Raw genomic sequence first — 16153 nt, 5'->3', positions numbered from 1 at the left:
ATTCTAGCACGGCTCGACCTTGACTCAGAGGCAAAGTTTTCCAACCCTCACCCACCATTAAGGGTAGAAATCTTAGGCCAAACCCTATTTGGGTTCAGGTTAGGTTTAGGGACTGACATGACCAAATTTGCATCCCTAATAAAAGTGACAAAAAAATAGTTGTTTTTCAGTCCCATGTAATTTCCCATCACTACTTTAGACCATTTTTTTTTAAACGGAAAAGCAATATGTATTAAGTAAATTCATCAAATACTACATCTTGGATCATGTTCAAGGATTCTAATCTCGTTTTCCCAGCCATATATAATGCGATGGAAAGAGTAGATTCCTATCAATATAACAAATATTACATTTTTTTTTTTTTTTTTTGGGTGAAAACAAATACTACATCACTTAATCTCACACTCTTCCCACCCTCATCAGTACCTCAAATGCCTTCCTATATCTGCCCTCATATAGCTTGATCTCTCACCACTCCTTTTGTTGTTGAGGACATTGCATCTGTAGCTGTCAAGAGGATCAACCAGTCCAATTAGATGGAAGTCGTGTAGAGGCTAAAGCTGGCATATTTCGAACATTGACATCAACAGGTAACATTCGGTATTCAATATCAAGCTCCTTAAGAACTTTCATAATCTCCTCTATCAAGCGTTCCCTCCTCACGAACCTCTCCCCCATGTCTTGAAAATTCATTCGGTGTGATAACCAGACTGATATCTTCAGTTTATTCATGTCTTCAACATCCCTTAGCACAACCATTGCACCAGGACACCAATAGTTCTCCTTCATCTCGGTATACCTGAAATGATAGGCAGCAACAAAAGTATCAGATCAGGATCTAACTCACCAAAAAGATCCTTTCCCTGGAAAAAAAAGTTGTATAGTTCTGAGACACACTAAGGAATCTCATTATTTCCAAACCTGGATGATTCCTACCATTTGATGTAAGCTGATTCTGAGGAGTCTAATGTAGAAACACAATCCCAAAACGATGCAGAAAATAATGGAAAAACAAGAACAAGCAACAAATTTACAAGGTCCGACAAGATTGCCTACTTCCTTGGTATGATGAGATCCTGCTTCACTACCAATAGAGAATAGGGTTACAATGCTCGTCATCACACCTCTTTCAACTTGTTTATGGAGAAAGAAAATAACGCTACAAATATATAGCGAAATCCTCAGTAAATGCGGGATCGCCGTTATTTGAGGAAGTTGCACTAGTACTTCCTAGATTAAATTGCGATGGAATATAAGACATCATACCCCAACATCTAGATCTCCTCCTTATATGGGCTCCCACCATCCATGCGATGCTCTGATTTGTGATCCAAACACCCTTGAGTGGTGTTATCCCATGTGGGGAGGGTAACTCCTCTTCCCACATGACGAGTCGATTTGGATTCAATTTTAAAATCATCTTGCAAAAGAAGACAATAGAAAAACTAGGAGACAATACCAGAAAATATTAAGGAGTCAAAAAACCACCTCATACCTTATTATTCTTTGTTTCATGATTGCAATCTTCTCAAGTGGAGTGGAAACATTGATGCAGAAATCAATGGCATCTCCCATGTCAGGACTACGGTAGTAGTTACTGATAGGCAAAATAGCAAGAACACTGTTCGGGTATGTGATCTTCAGGTTGTCATCCCTTAGAAACACTGTAGACAAGATGTTCATCTCCTCTACTATCAACTATAAGCCCAAAAGCCAGAAGTTAGCGTCCTAATATCCAAACACCCCCCCCCCCCTTTGTACATATATGCATACACAACTATCTATATAGCACAAAGATACACATACCTGAACTCCACCTACTTCACATCGATCACCAACATCAAATGGGTGTATTGCAAATAAGAAAATGATTGCTTCAAATGTAGTCTTGCAGGTGTTCCCAAAGATGATCACCACAAGTAGGAGTTGAGAGCTAACGAAGACAAGGAGATGAGTTGTAGCAATTCCCAATATCAGAAGCCCAGTAATGGTGATTATGATTCCCACTATGATGTTCAACATATGGTGAAGTTTTTTTACTGCTGTTTTTGTATCGTTCAATGTCAAAGCAAGGGCTCTCCTCTCTCTAAATGCATTAACCTGTGGTTCCAAGTATGTAGCTTACTTAGTTAATCATGAATAGAACAAAAATACATTAACTACTGCCGAAAACTGGAGAGTAAGAGAACCATAGTACCATTATTACTTACCACCCAATTCTTGAAAGCAAACTTGCTGATTCTCTTGTTTTCTAATTTTGCTCCTTCAAAGAGGTTCATAGTTTTAACAGCTTCATCTTTTCCCATGAAACGCATCAGATCCTCTAGGTAGATGTACCTATAACAGATAATAATAATAATAATAATTAAAAAAAAAAAATTAAGCTATACTTTGGGAAGACTATATATATGCATCTATGGTTGGCCACATTAGAATATAAATTTTTGAAACCTTTATCCAATATGAACCTTAGTCCAAGAGAATGAGTTAGACAGTACATCTCAGCTCACTGTGTTAACATTAACCCTATAGAATATATATCTATGTTGGGGCCTATGAAATTGTAGGCGTGAACATAGTGAACATACTCCATGTGTGGCACAGAGGCCCGATATGATACCAAACCTCTATTAGCGGCAATTATGTAATACTGCTTTGTCCTATAGTTATACAAAATCTAGATATTCTGAAATTTAGATGAAATATGGCACCAAACAAGGTTATGTATAAATATTCAAAACCTTGCTAATCATATAACCTTTCCAAACTGGAGATATAGAGTATGTAGAATAAAAGGACCTAGAAAGAAATGACCCAATAACCCTGTTGAATATGTCTATGATTTCTATAAGTACTATCAAGTCTTCGTTCCCCTGGAGGTCAATTAGTCTTCTAAATGCATAAAGTATCAACTGATTTATTCAAAGGCTAGGGTGTCGATTTAGTATCAATACCAAATAGTGATATCAAAATTATACTGAAAGAGATTTTGTATGATTTGATATGATAAACGGTATTTTTCTTGGTTCGATATGATATTGGTTTTTAAGACAGACATTTGATATATACCAAATTTTACCAAAATATCAAAATTGCACCAACTTTACCGAATATCGAATTATTGACTATATATACGTAAAAAGGCAAAAGTTGTTAGAGTATCATAACAAAACCATTTCATTCTATGGGAATGAAAAAATGGAATAAAGTGTTTGGTGCATTTATTGTGTGTTTCATTTTTCTTTTTCTTTTTTAAATAGAAAGTGAAAAAAAAAAAAAAACAAGAACGAGAATTGATGGAATGACAAAAGTAGTTCCTCATTCCAGTTTGTTGCCAGAAAAAAAAAAAAAAAAAAACATTTTGACACAAAAACTGAAATTTCCGTTGACACGGAACGTTACCAAATGCGGCCTTAGCCCAAGCAGGCATTTAATTTGGTATAGAAAATAATTTTTTTTTTTTTGTTGGGGGACGGAGGGGGAGGTTTATTGAAAAAGAATATATCAAACTCAAAACCATATCAAAAAACAGAACTTGTTAGACAAAAACAAGAATAGAAATTCAGAAGCAGAAATCATTATGTGAAAAATATATGAAATTATGCGAAAACAAGATAGATTAAAACTGTAAAAGAAAGTTGAAGAGACCTGTGTAGTTTAGCCACGTTGCGGAAGATTTTCTTTGCAGCAACTTTTGCCTCAAATTCACTTTTGATCTGGATATTTGACACTTCAGTATCATATTGGTGATGATTTTTATCTAATTTATGCTCATCTATTGTGGACGTGACTCCACGCCGAATGATATTCATCATCCTCTTCATGTTCCATGCCGAGATATTCTTTTGGTTCAGTTTGTGAAGTTCATCAATAGTGATCCCCTCATCTTGTTGCTTGCCAATTCTAGGGCTCCTCCGTGGTCCTATCGCCTTCCCAGCACCCTTAATCGAGGCCCAAACTGCAGTTTCTCTAAGGTCATCTGGCAAGGTTGCTCCTGCATTCTGCAGTTCTCGAATCTCAGCCATACAACTTTCATTCCCTTCTCGTGTTTGCTGAGTTGCAATCGAAGGAGCTTCAGAGAGTATCTCGATCACATATTGATTGAACAATGAATCCTGGATCCGCTCAAAATAGGCTCTCACATGGAAGGTTGATGCAAGGATCTTAACCAGGAGGCTCTTCGCCAACCATATAGATGTACTCACTAAGAGACACACCAAAATCTTGGTAACATATGATATGATTTTAGCATTACTCTCTTGCTCCACCTTCTTATACAACATAGCATACCAAACAATCAAAACCAGAGCTAACCAAATACAGTTCTGGAAACCCTTCTTCACTCCATAAACAAAATAAAGAACCCTCTTCCGTAACATGAAATTGCGCTCAATGAAGAAGATGACAATCCGTATTGTCCAGCCAGAGACTAACCGTCCGCAGAGAAGAACCAGCATTATAATTGCCCATTTCCATAGATGGAGGTTCCAAACAAGCTTCTTCTCTAAACGAGGGACTGTAAGACTAGCAACAAAGGAAGAGATGATCAAAATGATACTAGCCCATTCAAATAGTGTTAATACACTTAGCTTTGCTTTTCTCAATTCCTCAGGGATGTCCTCCAAGGAAAGGTCATCTTCCTCCTCATCGACTATCATACCCAAATTTAGCTTCCCTGATGATTTTGGTGTATTTCTACTAGATCTTCGTTCTAGTTGTTCGTCCAGAGGATCTATCAATCTCGACCTTGTCCTAGTCCTCAACAAGACGCCTGCCGAAGCTGGCCGGAACCCTGCATTTGACGTACATCTTACCACCCCACTTCTTCCACCACCACCACCTTCATGAACGTTTAGATTCGAAGACCCACAGCTGCCTGGTGGTGGTATTTGAGTTTTGTCCTGCTGCTCCTCATCGGATGAATCATCATCGGACACTTGGCAGTTGGGCTTCATCGACAATCGATCGCTTCGAATCTGAAGTTCGTCCATCTCCAAATCCATATCCAGAGCTATCTCCCCGGAAGCCTTCTTCTTGTACAAGAACTGTTCAATCAATCTCGACGGAGGATCCTCCACAATCCCCAGGCGCTGACGAAAGAAGGAACTACTATCTCCATCTCTGCATACCGTACCATCTTCTTTCCGGAAGTCGTAACTGGATTCCTTCCATGACTTACTCTCGATTGGCTCTGCAACTTGCTTGGCATCTTTACTGTGAAGAACATTGATGTTGTTCTTGTTGTTACACTCATTGTTGCCGTCGATCTTGACGACGAACTCTCCCCGGTGTCCATGGTCGGCGGATTTAGTGACACGATGATCTTTGTGATCGGAAATTGGAATCAAGTGTTGTTTTTCATAAGGCGATTCCGGTCCTATATCTCCCGGAGACATCTTCTTTTATGAGCTGTGTGAGTTAAGTGACCTTCAAATTCAGAGGAATCCATGAATATTGGAGCTTCGGTTTAAATAGAAGAAGACTGATTTTGACCGGAAAAAAAAAAATATATATATATATATATCGGTCGTTCCACCACTAGGCCACTACTAAGAGCTGACGTGGTCGGCGAGAATATCTTCGATGTGTCTCAGGATTCAGAATTATCTCTAACAACGACAAGTGTTTAAATGGAAATGATTTTCTTTGAAAAGATTTCCAGACCCACTACTAAGAACTGAGAACATCGTGGACATTATAATCGAGGGAATGGTTTCTATGAAAAGAGTTGCTAGTGGTACCGTGAAGGAGACGTTATCTCATGGAAGCCGAAAAGGAATTTCAAGTTTTCATCGGCTTAATAATGTGTATGTGAAAATGGTTTATGTGAGGTGTGTGGCTTTGCGGACAGACACATGGGAGGCCTAATAATGTAATTACTGTGGGAATGAGTTTCTAACTAAGAAGTTGGCATTAGCATAAGTTCATGGATGATCACTGGTTCCACCTTCTTAACCCACTTGCTCAAAAAATATATAGTAAGTAGTAGGTGAGAGTTATTAATTAATGTAGGCCAATGGCTCCTTCCGGTTCCTCATTTTAGGTTTTACACCAAAAAAAAAAAAAAAAAAAAAAAAAAAATGTATTTACTAAAGGAGATTTTTTTTTTTTTTTTTAATAGAACTAAAGAAGTAATTAGGGAGATGCCATTCAGTAGATAAACTCATTAAGAAACTCATTTGATTTGCAAGGGCAATTTTCTAGATCTACCATATAAGAAAAATAATCTCAAAACAAGAAAGTGTAAAACAAAGTCAAACATACTTGTCTTGTAATTCATTTTCATATAAGAAAAATAATCTCGCTTTTTCTATGTCATTTGTTTGGCTCTGACAATGCCCAGCCACAACATCTTTGAAATGACTCAAGAGGAAATCATCTATCTCTCTTCTCTCTATTGCTTGCTCTGGCTTTGGCGATAGTTGTCATGGCATCCTCAAGTTGACTCTAGAGATCCAAAACCCATCCTCAAGGCTACAACATCCTCGATGCATTCCCATTCCTCTATTTCACAGGCATTGAACAGTAGTGTAACGACCACTATGTTAAAGAGATCCAAAAGCCCCCATCCCCATGGTCCCAAAACCTCGAATGTGAAAAACAACCATTTCCATCATCATTCCACCTGGGATGGAAGACTCCATGGTGTTGCTGCTTCTGTTGTGATTGCTTCCTTTGCATCTTTGTTCTCCTTCTAATCACCCTCATTACCATCGTCGGTGCACTCTTCTTTCTCTGCCTCCATATGAAGCTGATGCGTATATGGGATGGAGAAGAAATAAAATAGGCACACGAAAGGGGAAAAAAGAAGATAAGGATAATAGAGAAATTAGATAGGATTCATGATAACTTGGCTTTACTAAGGAAGCCTGGCCTCGTTAGCTTTATCGAGGAAGCCATGACCTCCTTTTCTTAAGAGAGAAATTGTAAGAACCTTTTGATATTCAAGTCTATTTTCTTTCATTACGACATGATGAGCACATTTATGTGTAAAATCTAGGGTAGTAAAACATGCATTTTACATATTTAGAATGGAACTACCTTGGGTTTTACTCTCTTTTTGCAGGTTTTATATTTTCAAGGCCTTAAGGATTATCGGGCACTATATCTTCAATTTTACACGTAAAGAGGTCCTATTTTTTTTCATGGTTACGAAGAGGATGAAATTCTGAGCAAGATGGACGTGTTCAATTAAAAGTGCACATTCGTTTGGTCACCCGTACAAATGATTATTCTTTTCGGGCAAAAAAAAGAATAATGGATCAGAACTGAACCAAGATGCAGAACCAACCCGTTTGCAATTGTCCCAGAGGTACAAGAAATATTCCAAATGCCAACAAGGATCGATGGACCACATCCTTAAGTGATTGAAGATTTGTTTTTGGTAACAACAACTACCTAGTGTAGTTGGTGAGCTATGGTGTGCAAAATTCCCTTGCTCACCAAGAGGTCTTAAGTTCGAATCTCATGGTTGTTTTTTTTAGAGAATTTGTTGAAGATTTCCTGCTTTTCATTCACTTAAAGCACTAAGGGCATGGAGGGTATTTCCACATCAAATTAGAAGCAAGAAGAGAAAAAAAAAAGGAAAGGAAAACCGTGGAAGCAAGAAGAGAAGAAAAAAAAAGGAAAGAGAAAAAAAGGGGAGAAATAAAGATTGTCCAAATCTTCTCTCTCCTCCACATCATCACCAAAGATTGTCCAAATCACACAAAGCAAGAAGAAAATCGTCCCTAGGAGAGAGAAAAAGAAGAAAAATAAATTAGAAAAAAAAGAAAAGAAAATAAGAAAAAAAATTATAGGAAATTTATTTCTCTCCTCTCTCCTCCATCTTAGCACTTTTGGACTCAAAAGATCTCACAATCAATTGTGGGTTTCTCCCTTTTAGGAAAGAGAAAATTGTTACTCTACCTCCTCATTCCCTATAAATACAATTCATGTAAGAGGAGGGAAGACAATTCATTCTTCTTCTAGTTTTTTTTTAGTTGCTCTCTCTTTCTCTTGCTCTCTCTTTAGTTCTAGTTCTTCTCTATTTTTGCTTTAATCACTTTTGTAATAGTTTTTTTTTAATGTCAATTAATGCAAGAACTCTTTTATTCTTATTCAGCCTTTTTATGTTTATGATTTATGCAATTGAGTTGTAATTTTTTAAGTTATAGTTCTAGGCTTAGATCTAGGTGACAAGATCACGAGCTGTGGAGCAATTGTTTTTTTTGAAGTTCAAGCATTGATTCAAGTAAGTAGGCTCCTTCAATAGTCTTCTCTCCCCCCTCTCATTCCCTCTTCCGACTACCCTTTCTTTCTTAATTTAGGATTTTTATTTTCAGTCGTTACATTATTGCTATCCCTTTCCCCCAAGGTTCATGGCTAGTGTATGTGTTGGCTTTGCCCCTCCTAGCCATAGAACCATCAATTTATTGTTTTTATTTTAATTGTCTCCCTTTCCCTAAAGCCAAGTAGAGTAACCCTTGTAAGAGTGACTCTCTGGTCAAGTAGGAAAGCTCATATTATGATGCATCCCTCGGGCTAAGTAGAGAAACCTACTTGTGAGTCTCTCTCTAGCTTTATTCCCTTTCTTTTACTTTATTTTTTATTTCAGCATTTTTTCCTTTATTTATTTATTTTAATTGCGTGGGTTGTTTATTTTCAGTTATTTAATTATTTAATTTTAATTTCATGGCTTGCGTCTTTAAATTCTTAGATGACGAATGGTTAGGACGTTATTTTAGATACATATGTTTAGGACGGTAATTAGAATTAGATCACAACCATTAATCGGTTCACTTTTGCATTATTAAAAGAAATAAAAAAATAAAGTGGTTGCTCTCCCTGTGTTCGACCCGTAGGTACACTGATCCGTACGCTTGCGGTTACATTTTAAATCTCAAACAGTCCAATTGTAAGGAATGAATGTTGCAATTTCATGATCAAACTGTCGTCACAAACTCTCAATATTTTCAGGATAAGACTGTGTAATTCTTGCCTCCGACCCTCGCACATGCGAAAACCTTGTGCACCAGATATGCCTTTTTTTTAAGAAGATTCTTATCTCTCTCACTCATGGTAACATTATTGTGATGTCTCCCATCAAACGTTTTGCTCCTATATTTCCATAAGATTTGCAAAGAGCCTATGCGTAAGTCCTCAGTCCAATTTGCAAGAACTTCTCATGATAATTTTACCGTTAAATTTCTAAGCTCCACTCCTTTTCATTGGAAGCTTCCTCTACTGGATTTTTGGCTATGAATTTTAGAATCATCCTTCTCTTCAGTCTATCTCACCTTCTCTTGCTTCTTCAGGTTTTCTAATTAAGATTTAAAGAAGCTAATCCCCCCCCACCCACCCCCCAAATTCGCTGGGGAAAGAGCTGGGGTGTTAGTTGATATTACTTAACTACCCCTAAAAAAAGGAATTAAAAAATTACTTAAATTCTAGTTGGTGATTTCAGTTTACAGACTCTAGGACTAAATTACAAAAATGACCCCATTCTTTATTAATCTACAACATTTGTTGTAAGGGTATAATGAACTGTTACGATTTCTGTTGTAAGTGACCAGAGCAGATGGAAGAAATTCTGGAGTCATGGAGATTACTTGTAGGTCATGACAATGGTGGAGGCTAGGAAATATTCTGGTCTCAGATCAGTTAATGCCGATATTAATCCGATACACAAGAAGACAACACCACTGCACCAAACCAAGAACTTGAAATCTGGGACATCCTTAAACCGAGTCAAGATATAAAAAACAATCTAATCCGTAAAATGGTAACCCTGAAATGTAGAAGAATTTAAACATAAAGGAAAAGCTTGTTAATAGGTTGTTGTGTTGGGGGTTCCATATATAAGTAAGTAATAATCCTACATCTGAAGTGAATAGCTCGATTTATAAAGGCATATAAGTATTTGGGCATCCTTTATTTAACCGTCAGTTTTTTTGGATGAGTTATACCCAAATCCTTAATAAAGTGATATTAGAGTTGAAGCGTGACAACTTCGTTGTGTCTTTGAGGATAGAGAAAATCCTTCAGAAAAGATCTTGATTTCTACATTGTTCCATCGAAAGTGAATAATCAAAAACTAAAGGAGAATTTACTATCATTCTCCTACACTGAGACTATATTTACTAAAATTCTCTTACATTTAATTTTTTTTCTAATACTCCCCTGCTTATAGATTTTTATATCTCTTTCTCCCCTGCTCTTTTTAAATACCCAAATTACCCCTCATTTTCACTTTTTACTTATTAAACTGTTTTCAAATTGATTGGTAATCAAAATCAATACTTTACATGGGTCCCATTCCTCCGTTAGAGGGTGACGAGTTCCCATAAATTTAAATCTCTTTTCACTATGGAAGGATTAAGTGGTCTATACCGGTGTGATTGAGAATAAACAGAACCAATACTTTTATCAAATTTTTTTAATCCCTAAACCATGTGTTGCAGTCCTAATAGAGAATGTAACATTAAATTCGATACCAGTCTAAACATGTGTCGCAATCCTAACGGAGAATGTAACATTAAATTTGATATCAGTCAGAATTAGTATCAATTGAGACCGATATCAATATAATACCGATAAAAAAATAGATTACTAAACTCGTGACGATAGATGAGACAAAAGAGAAAAAGTAATAATAAATAAACAATAACCTTAATGATGGATGAGATATATATATATAAAAAAAAAAAAACACTAATAAATAAATAATATCTTTAAGTGGCTCAATACTAATGTATTTAAAAAAAAAAGCAATAGAAAAATAACCATTTGGGAACCAAGGAGGAGTTTGAGTTTCAGTCAACAAAGCAATATTTAAACTAAGAAATAATAGAAGGGCAAAACTGGTTGGCTGTTTTCTTACATTAGTAAAAGCATGTTTTGAACCAAAAATTTTGAAAAATGTTTATTGTGTTACACATGAAAAGGAGAGGTAAAGTGAGTATTTAAAAAGAGGAGGAAAGAAAGAGATGTAAAATTCCAAAAGCAGAGGAGTATTAGAAAAAAAATAAAAAGTAGGAGAATTTTAATAAATATAGGCCAAATATAGTGTAGGAGAGTCATAGTAAATTTCCCAAAATTAAATTCTACAACAAGATAATAGGTTGACTTAAGTGTCTCATTGATAATGAAAACCGCTATGCCCAAACAGGGGGCTGTGTACCCCTAAACACAAGGGGCTGATTCTCGTACCGTGTTTGATTTGCGCTATGCTGGGACTGTGTGTGAACGTAGAAAACAGGGATGGAGAGATCCATCTCCTTCTAATAAATCCGTGGTGATCGAGACCGATTGAGGTTTGTTGGAGTGTCAACTCATACGTGGCTAAAATAAATAGGTTAAAAAGGTAAGTGGGCCAGGAGATCCAATTCTAAGGACTTTTCAAAAAAGCCCTAAATACTACCTCTACCAGCCACTAAGTATAGTCAATTCCAGTGGGGCACACCCAAACCTATTAGAGATTACAGATTTTCTTCTACCGCTTGACTAATCATGGACCACAATTACTATCGTAAAAAGGTTTTTCTCTTCACTTTCTTCGACCCTAACCTACCACACGAGCACCTCCGAGGACTAGTTTTTAGAACTGCATCAGATCGATCAGGATCGCGTTGGATTGAATTGATATTGGCCAAAACTGATCTTTGATGATGAATTCGATATTGATCCATTAATAATTAAGTAAGGTATAAGAGTAAAATGATCTAAAACATAATTATTTAAAAGAAATTATGTAAAAATTCATCTATTTCAATCTCCTCTCTCTGTCTCTCTAGTCTCTCCTCAAGTGAAAATATGATCCATATGGTCAAAGGATCCAAACACCAGAGGGAGAGGTAGGGATGTGAATCGGTCGTTTTGGTCTGATCCCAGTGTGAGAATGGGGTGAATTTGAAACCAAACCAAATAGGGTAAGTTCAGTTTCACTCAAGTTTTTGGATTCAATTTCTTATCAATTTCTCTTATTGGGTTGTTATCATTATGATACCAGCGGGTTTAGTCAAATTTGAATTCGATTTACCACAATCACACATACACATACATACATACATGCACACATAATTATATTTTTTAAATAATTTTCAGATTGGTATCGGTTTTTATATTGATTTGGGCCTTATTTTTTTTATTCAATGCTGTTCAATTTTCAGATGGTTACAAAATACCCTATTTCAAAATCATCAAATAAACCATAGGGCGGGGTACAATTGAGAATTTTGTGTCACACCCTTTTTCCCATTTTCTTGGATTTAGATTCTCTCTAGCTAGGGGTGATTGGAGAGGGATCAACCAAACACAAAACAAGAGAGATTTCACTTTCTCTAATGTTTTGTTTTTCGCTGGTTTCTCTCCAACCACCCCCAGCTAGAGAGGATAATCCTATTTTGTGTTTGTCTATCTCTTCATTGGTATCTTTTTAGCACCCTTGATTGGATCCTGATCCTCTTTAATTCTTAATCGTGCAATTCTTTTTATGCGAGCAACACTTATATATTTTCAAAATTCAATGGTCATAGAAAAAATAAATTTCAAAAATACTTCTACAACCATTGGATTTTAAAAATACAAAATATCATGTGCCCAAAGAATAGTATACAATTAAAAATTGAAGAGGATCCATATCTATAAATAACCCTTATATGTCTATTAGAAAAAGCTATTTTGCCATTTATAGGTTTAAAAGAGGTATTTATGGAAATAAAAGAGAGGTGTTGGCCACTAATGTAAGTTCTCACTATTCTTCTATGACTTGGTTGTAGATTGATACATTTTAATATTCTCTCTCTCTCTCTCTCTCTCTCTCTCTCTCTCTCTTATCTTTCATTTATGTTTCGCTATCGCATCCACGCGATATCACCGACCAAAGTCAGGACCATCGTACCAACTTCTCCACCGTCAACAGCATTAACCTCACTGTCATTTTTTTCTTTTATTCACTATCGCTCTCACTGTCACCCACTATCGTCTGCGGATGCCAGCGCCACGAACTGAGGAGTCTATAAGGGATAGTTTCAGAACCTCTTTAACTTGTCAGCCATCACCAGGGGGTTGGCCTTGGCGATGGTGTCCCGAGTCTCCCGACCCATTTAGCCTTGGAGTGGAGGTTCGAAGTTGCCGGCCTCTGAAAGACGGCCGGTGACTTTTAGGAGCAAAGGCTCTTCTTTGGACGGAGAACTGAAAGTTGGATACAAATTCGGGATTGCCATTGGTGTCATATTGCATCTTCGCTGCTTTGAGTCATTTATCCAAGTGAAGTTTTATGCTTTAGTTCCTCTTGATTTGGATTATTGGTTCTCTTCGTGTTTGGAAAGTTTTGAGATCTTTGAGTTGGAAATTTTTTATCATGAAACACGTGGTTTTGAGTTCGACTCTTCTTATCTTCTTAGAGTCATTTGCATGAGATTTATTATTCTTCGTGCTTTCGATAAAAATTGAATCATTAAACCCTGATCCATGCATACCTGCAAGATACCCATGGTTAAAAGAAAACAAAAAAACAAAAAAACAAAAAAACAAAAAAAAAAAAATCTTTGGTTGTACCTTTACTCTGGAATTGTGATCAACCGTCAATGTCACAAATTACGTATATAAGCCATCGTCAATGACAGCTCTGCCATGGAGAGCGGATCATGTACTCTACTTGTACGAGCAGATGATTTAAACTGCTTGTACGGTAAATAGGTGCCATGTGTCTAATCTACTTACGGAGATAACCTTTCGTTAATTATTTTATTCAAAATTTTAAATCTTTTTTATTTTTCCTATTTTTGAGGAATTTGAAATTATTCAAATTTTATTAACCTTTTTTATTTCTTCTATTTGTGGGGAGTTCAAATCGTGAATACTCTCTCTCTCTCTCTCTCTCTCTCTCTCTCTGAGATTCTCGACCATCACTTTCTTGATCATTTGTGAGTACATGTATAACTGAAAACCATTATAAGCATGGGTATAGTAAATTACCCTAATAAATCCCTTTTAAATATTTTCTTCCTTCTTGATTTTATTGGATTTATTATGCAAGTTCAATTTTAAGTTTCTAAATTGAGTGATCTAATTTATCTTCAAGAAGATTTTGCATACCATTAGCTAATTCTTCTTTCAAATTTCTTATGATTCATTGTAGATGATCTTCACCCACAGAGGTGGTGATTAGCACTCAAACACACACATGATCCGCTACTCCGTTTGAGATTTCTAATTACTAACAGAATTGAAATCGAAGAAAACAAGAAAAACGATACTTCAGTTATTAAAACAGATTTGAAATTGGAGAAAAACGAAGAGAGAGAGAGAGAGAGAGAGAGAGAGAGAGAGAGAGAGAGAGAGAGAGAGAGAGAGAGAGAGAGAGGATACTACTCCATTTGAAATTTCTGGAGATATATATATATATATATATAACTAGTAAAAATCGGTAATAGCTTATCTTAAGAAATTGTTTTTATATTCACGTTTTGATACTCCCCACAAATAGTGGAGATAAAAAAGGTTAATAAAATCTGAACAATTTCAAATTCCTCAAAATTAGAAAAAATAAAAAAGATTTAAAAGTTTGAATAAAAAAATTAACCAAAAATTACCTCCATAAATAGGTTGGACATATGGCACCTATTTACCACCTATTTACCGTATAAGGCAGTTTGAATCATCTACTCGTACATGATCCGCTCTCCCATCCGTGCCATGTTGCCCTCCTTCGAAAACTATCATCTAATTGTTGCCTACACCCGATAACGACCCTATTATATTATACATTGGATTAGGTTTACATAAAGGACCGACATGGGAGAAGGAGTTGACAATAGGATAAGCTTCACTCACTCAATTCACATCACCCATGGTGATTGGTGAGAGGATCCCTTCTTTCTCCTTAATTAAGGAAAACTTTGGTCTAGCTTCAATAAAAGCATCGAGATTTGAGAAAGACTCTAGGGAGAGAAGACAAACGATTCTACTTGGTAGGTTAGCTTTCTGTCTATCATCTTATACTATAAAAGGATCATGCATGCGCTTCGTTCTTATTAAAAAAAAAATGAGTTTTTGTCAAAAAGCTTCGTCTTCAGTTCTTTCTTTCATGGGCAAGTGTTTTTTGTTTGGTAACACTCCTACGCCCAAATATAAAGGCTTGCGTACCCAGTGCATGTCGCTGCCTCCACCTTTTGACATCTTCATAAACCACCGTGGGATGGACATGAAGCGCAACATTGCTGCCTTGCTTTATGATCGTTTCGTCCACCTAAATCTCCATCCCTTTTTGGACTATAAGACCATGAAGCTTGGGGACAAACTCGAGGAGGTCATTGAAACTGCTATAAGGGACTGTACGGTTGGGGTAGCCATCTTCTCTCCAAATTACTGCACTTCAGAAAACTGTCTCAAGGAATTGGCTCTGATGATGGAATGCAAGAAGAAGGTCATTCCCATCTTCTATGATGTCAATCCCTCTGATCTTGTGCTTGTAGACGATGGAATCTATCCGACCAAGCAGCTGCATAGGTTTAGACTGGCGCTTCAGCTGGCGAAGGGTAGGCTGGGCATCTCTTTTAATTCGTCCAATGGGTAAGTAACAAGATTTTTTATAATTTTTTAAAGGAAATTATGATTTCTTGAAATTTAGAAACATTTTAACTAGTGGTTCTCAGATGGGTCTTCCAGGGATTGGTCTGATCTGCTGGAAAGAGTTTCGAACAGGGTCGTGGAAACCTTAACGGAATTGGACCAGTGTCAATAAAAACAAATCTTCTCCTGTGTAAAATTTGTGCTGTACAAAGAAAAGTTCTCTCTCTCTCTCTAGAATTCCTGATGGTAATGTCTTGTAATGACTCATTTTATGTAGCATGGAGAGGGAGATATGTAGTCGTGGGAGTAAAGTAGTGGGTTACATTAGAATTATATGGGAGATGTGCTTACTTTGTATTCTTAAAGTTTGGGTCAGGTTCTTAGTGCCTGATTCACACATGTAATCTACTCAATCTCTCTCTTCTTATAGCAAGTTTTCACATTGAGTGGATTTTAAGTGTGGATCAGACACCGTACGAGATTGGTTCGCATACGAGGACCTGATCCAAACTCCTATACCCCAAGGGGTTGCTTAGTAGGCTAAGGCCAACACCTCAAAATTAAGTGGTCATGTGTTCAACTCTATTTTAAGGCCTAG

The 16153-nt window shown here is 36.7% G+C and overlaps 2 protein-coding genes across 2 annotated transcripts; one reads left to right on the top strand and one right to left on the bottom strand.

Annotated features, from left to right (window-relative positions):
- Positions 1-265: 265 nt before the first annotated feature.
- On the bottom strand, positions 266-5459 carry LOC122061448 (mechanosensitive ion channel protein 6-like). Its single transcript, XM_042624711.1, has 5 exons — positions 3649-5459; positions 2211-2337; positions 1807-2100; positions 1496-1698; positions 266-799 (listed from the first exon to the last, which is right to left on the bottom strand). The coding sequence occupies exons 1-5, from the start codon at positions 5394-5396 to the stop codon at positions 520-522; spliced, it is 2652 nt and encodes an 883-aa protein (XP_042480645.1). The 5' UTR covers positions 5397-5459; the 3' UTR covers positions 266-519.
- A 9677-nt stretch (positions 5460-15136) lies between these two features.
- LOC122091717 (TIR-only protein-like) lies at positions 15137-15727 on the top strand. Its single transcript, XM_042661821.1, has 2 exons — positions 15137-15555; positions 15652-15727. The coding sequence occupies exons 1-2, from the start codon at positions 15137-15139 to the stop codon at positions 15725-15727; spliced, it is 495 nt and encodes a 164-aa protein (XP_042517755.1).
- The last annotated feature ends 426 nt before the right edge of the window (positions 15728-16153 follow it).

This window comes from Macadamia integrifolia, chromosome 2, assembly GCF_013358625.1.
Source record: "Macadamia integrifolia cultivar HAES 741 chromosome 2, SCU_Mint_v3, whole genome shotgun sequence".
Lineage (NCBI taxonomy): Eukaryota > Viridiplantae > Streptophyta > Magnoliopsida > Proteales > Proteaceae > Macadamia > Macadamia integrifolia.
This window is presented reverse-complemented; position numbering and strand designations above follow the sequence as displayed.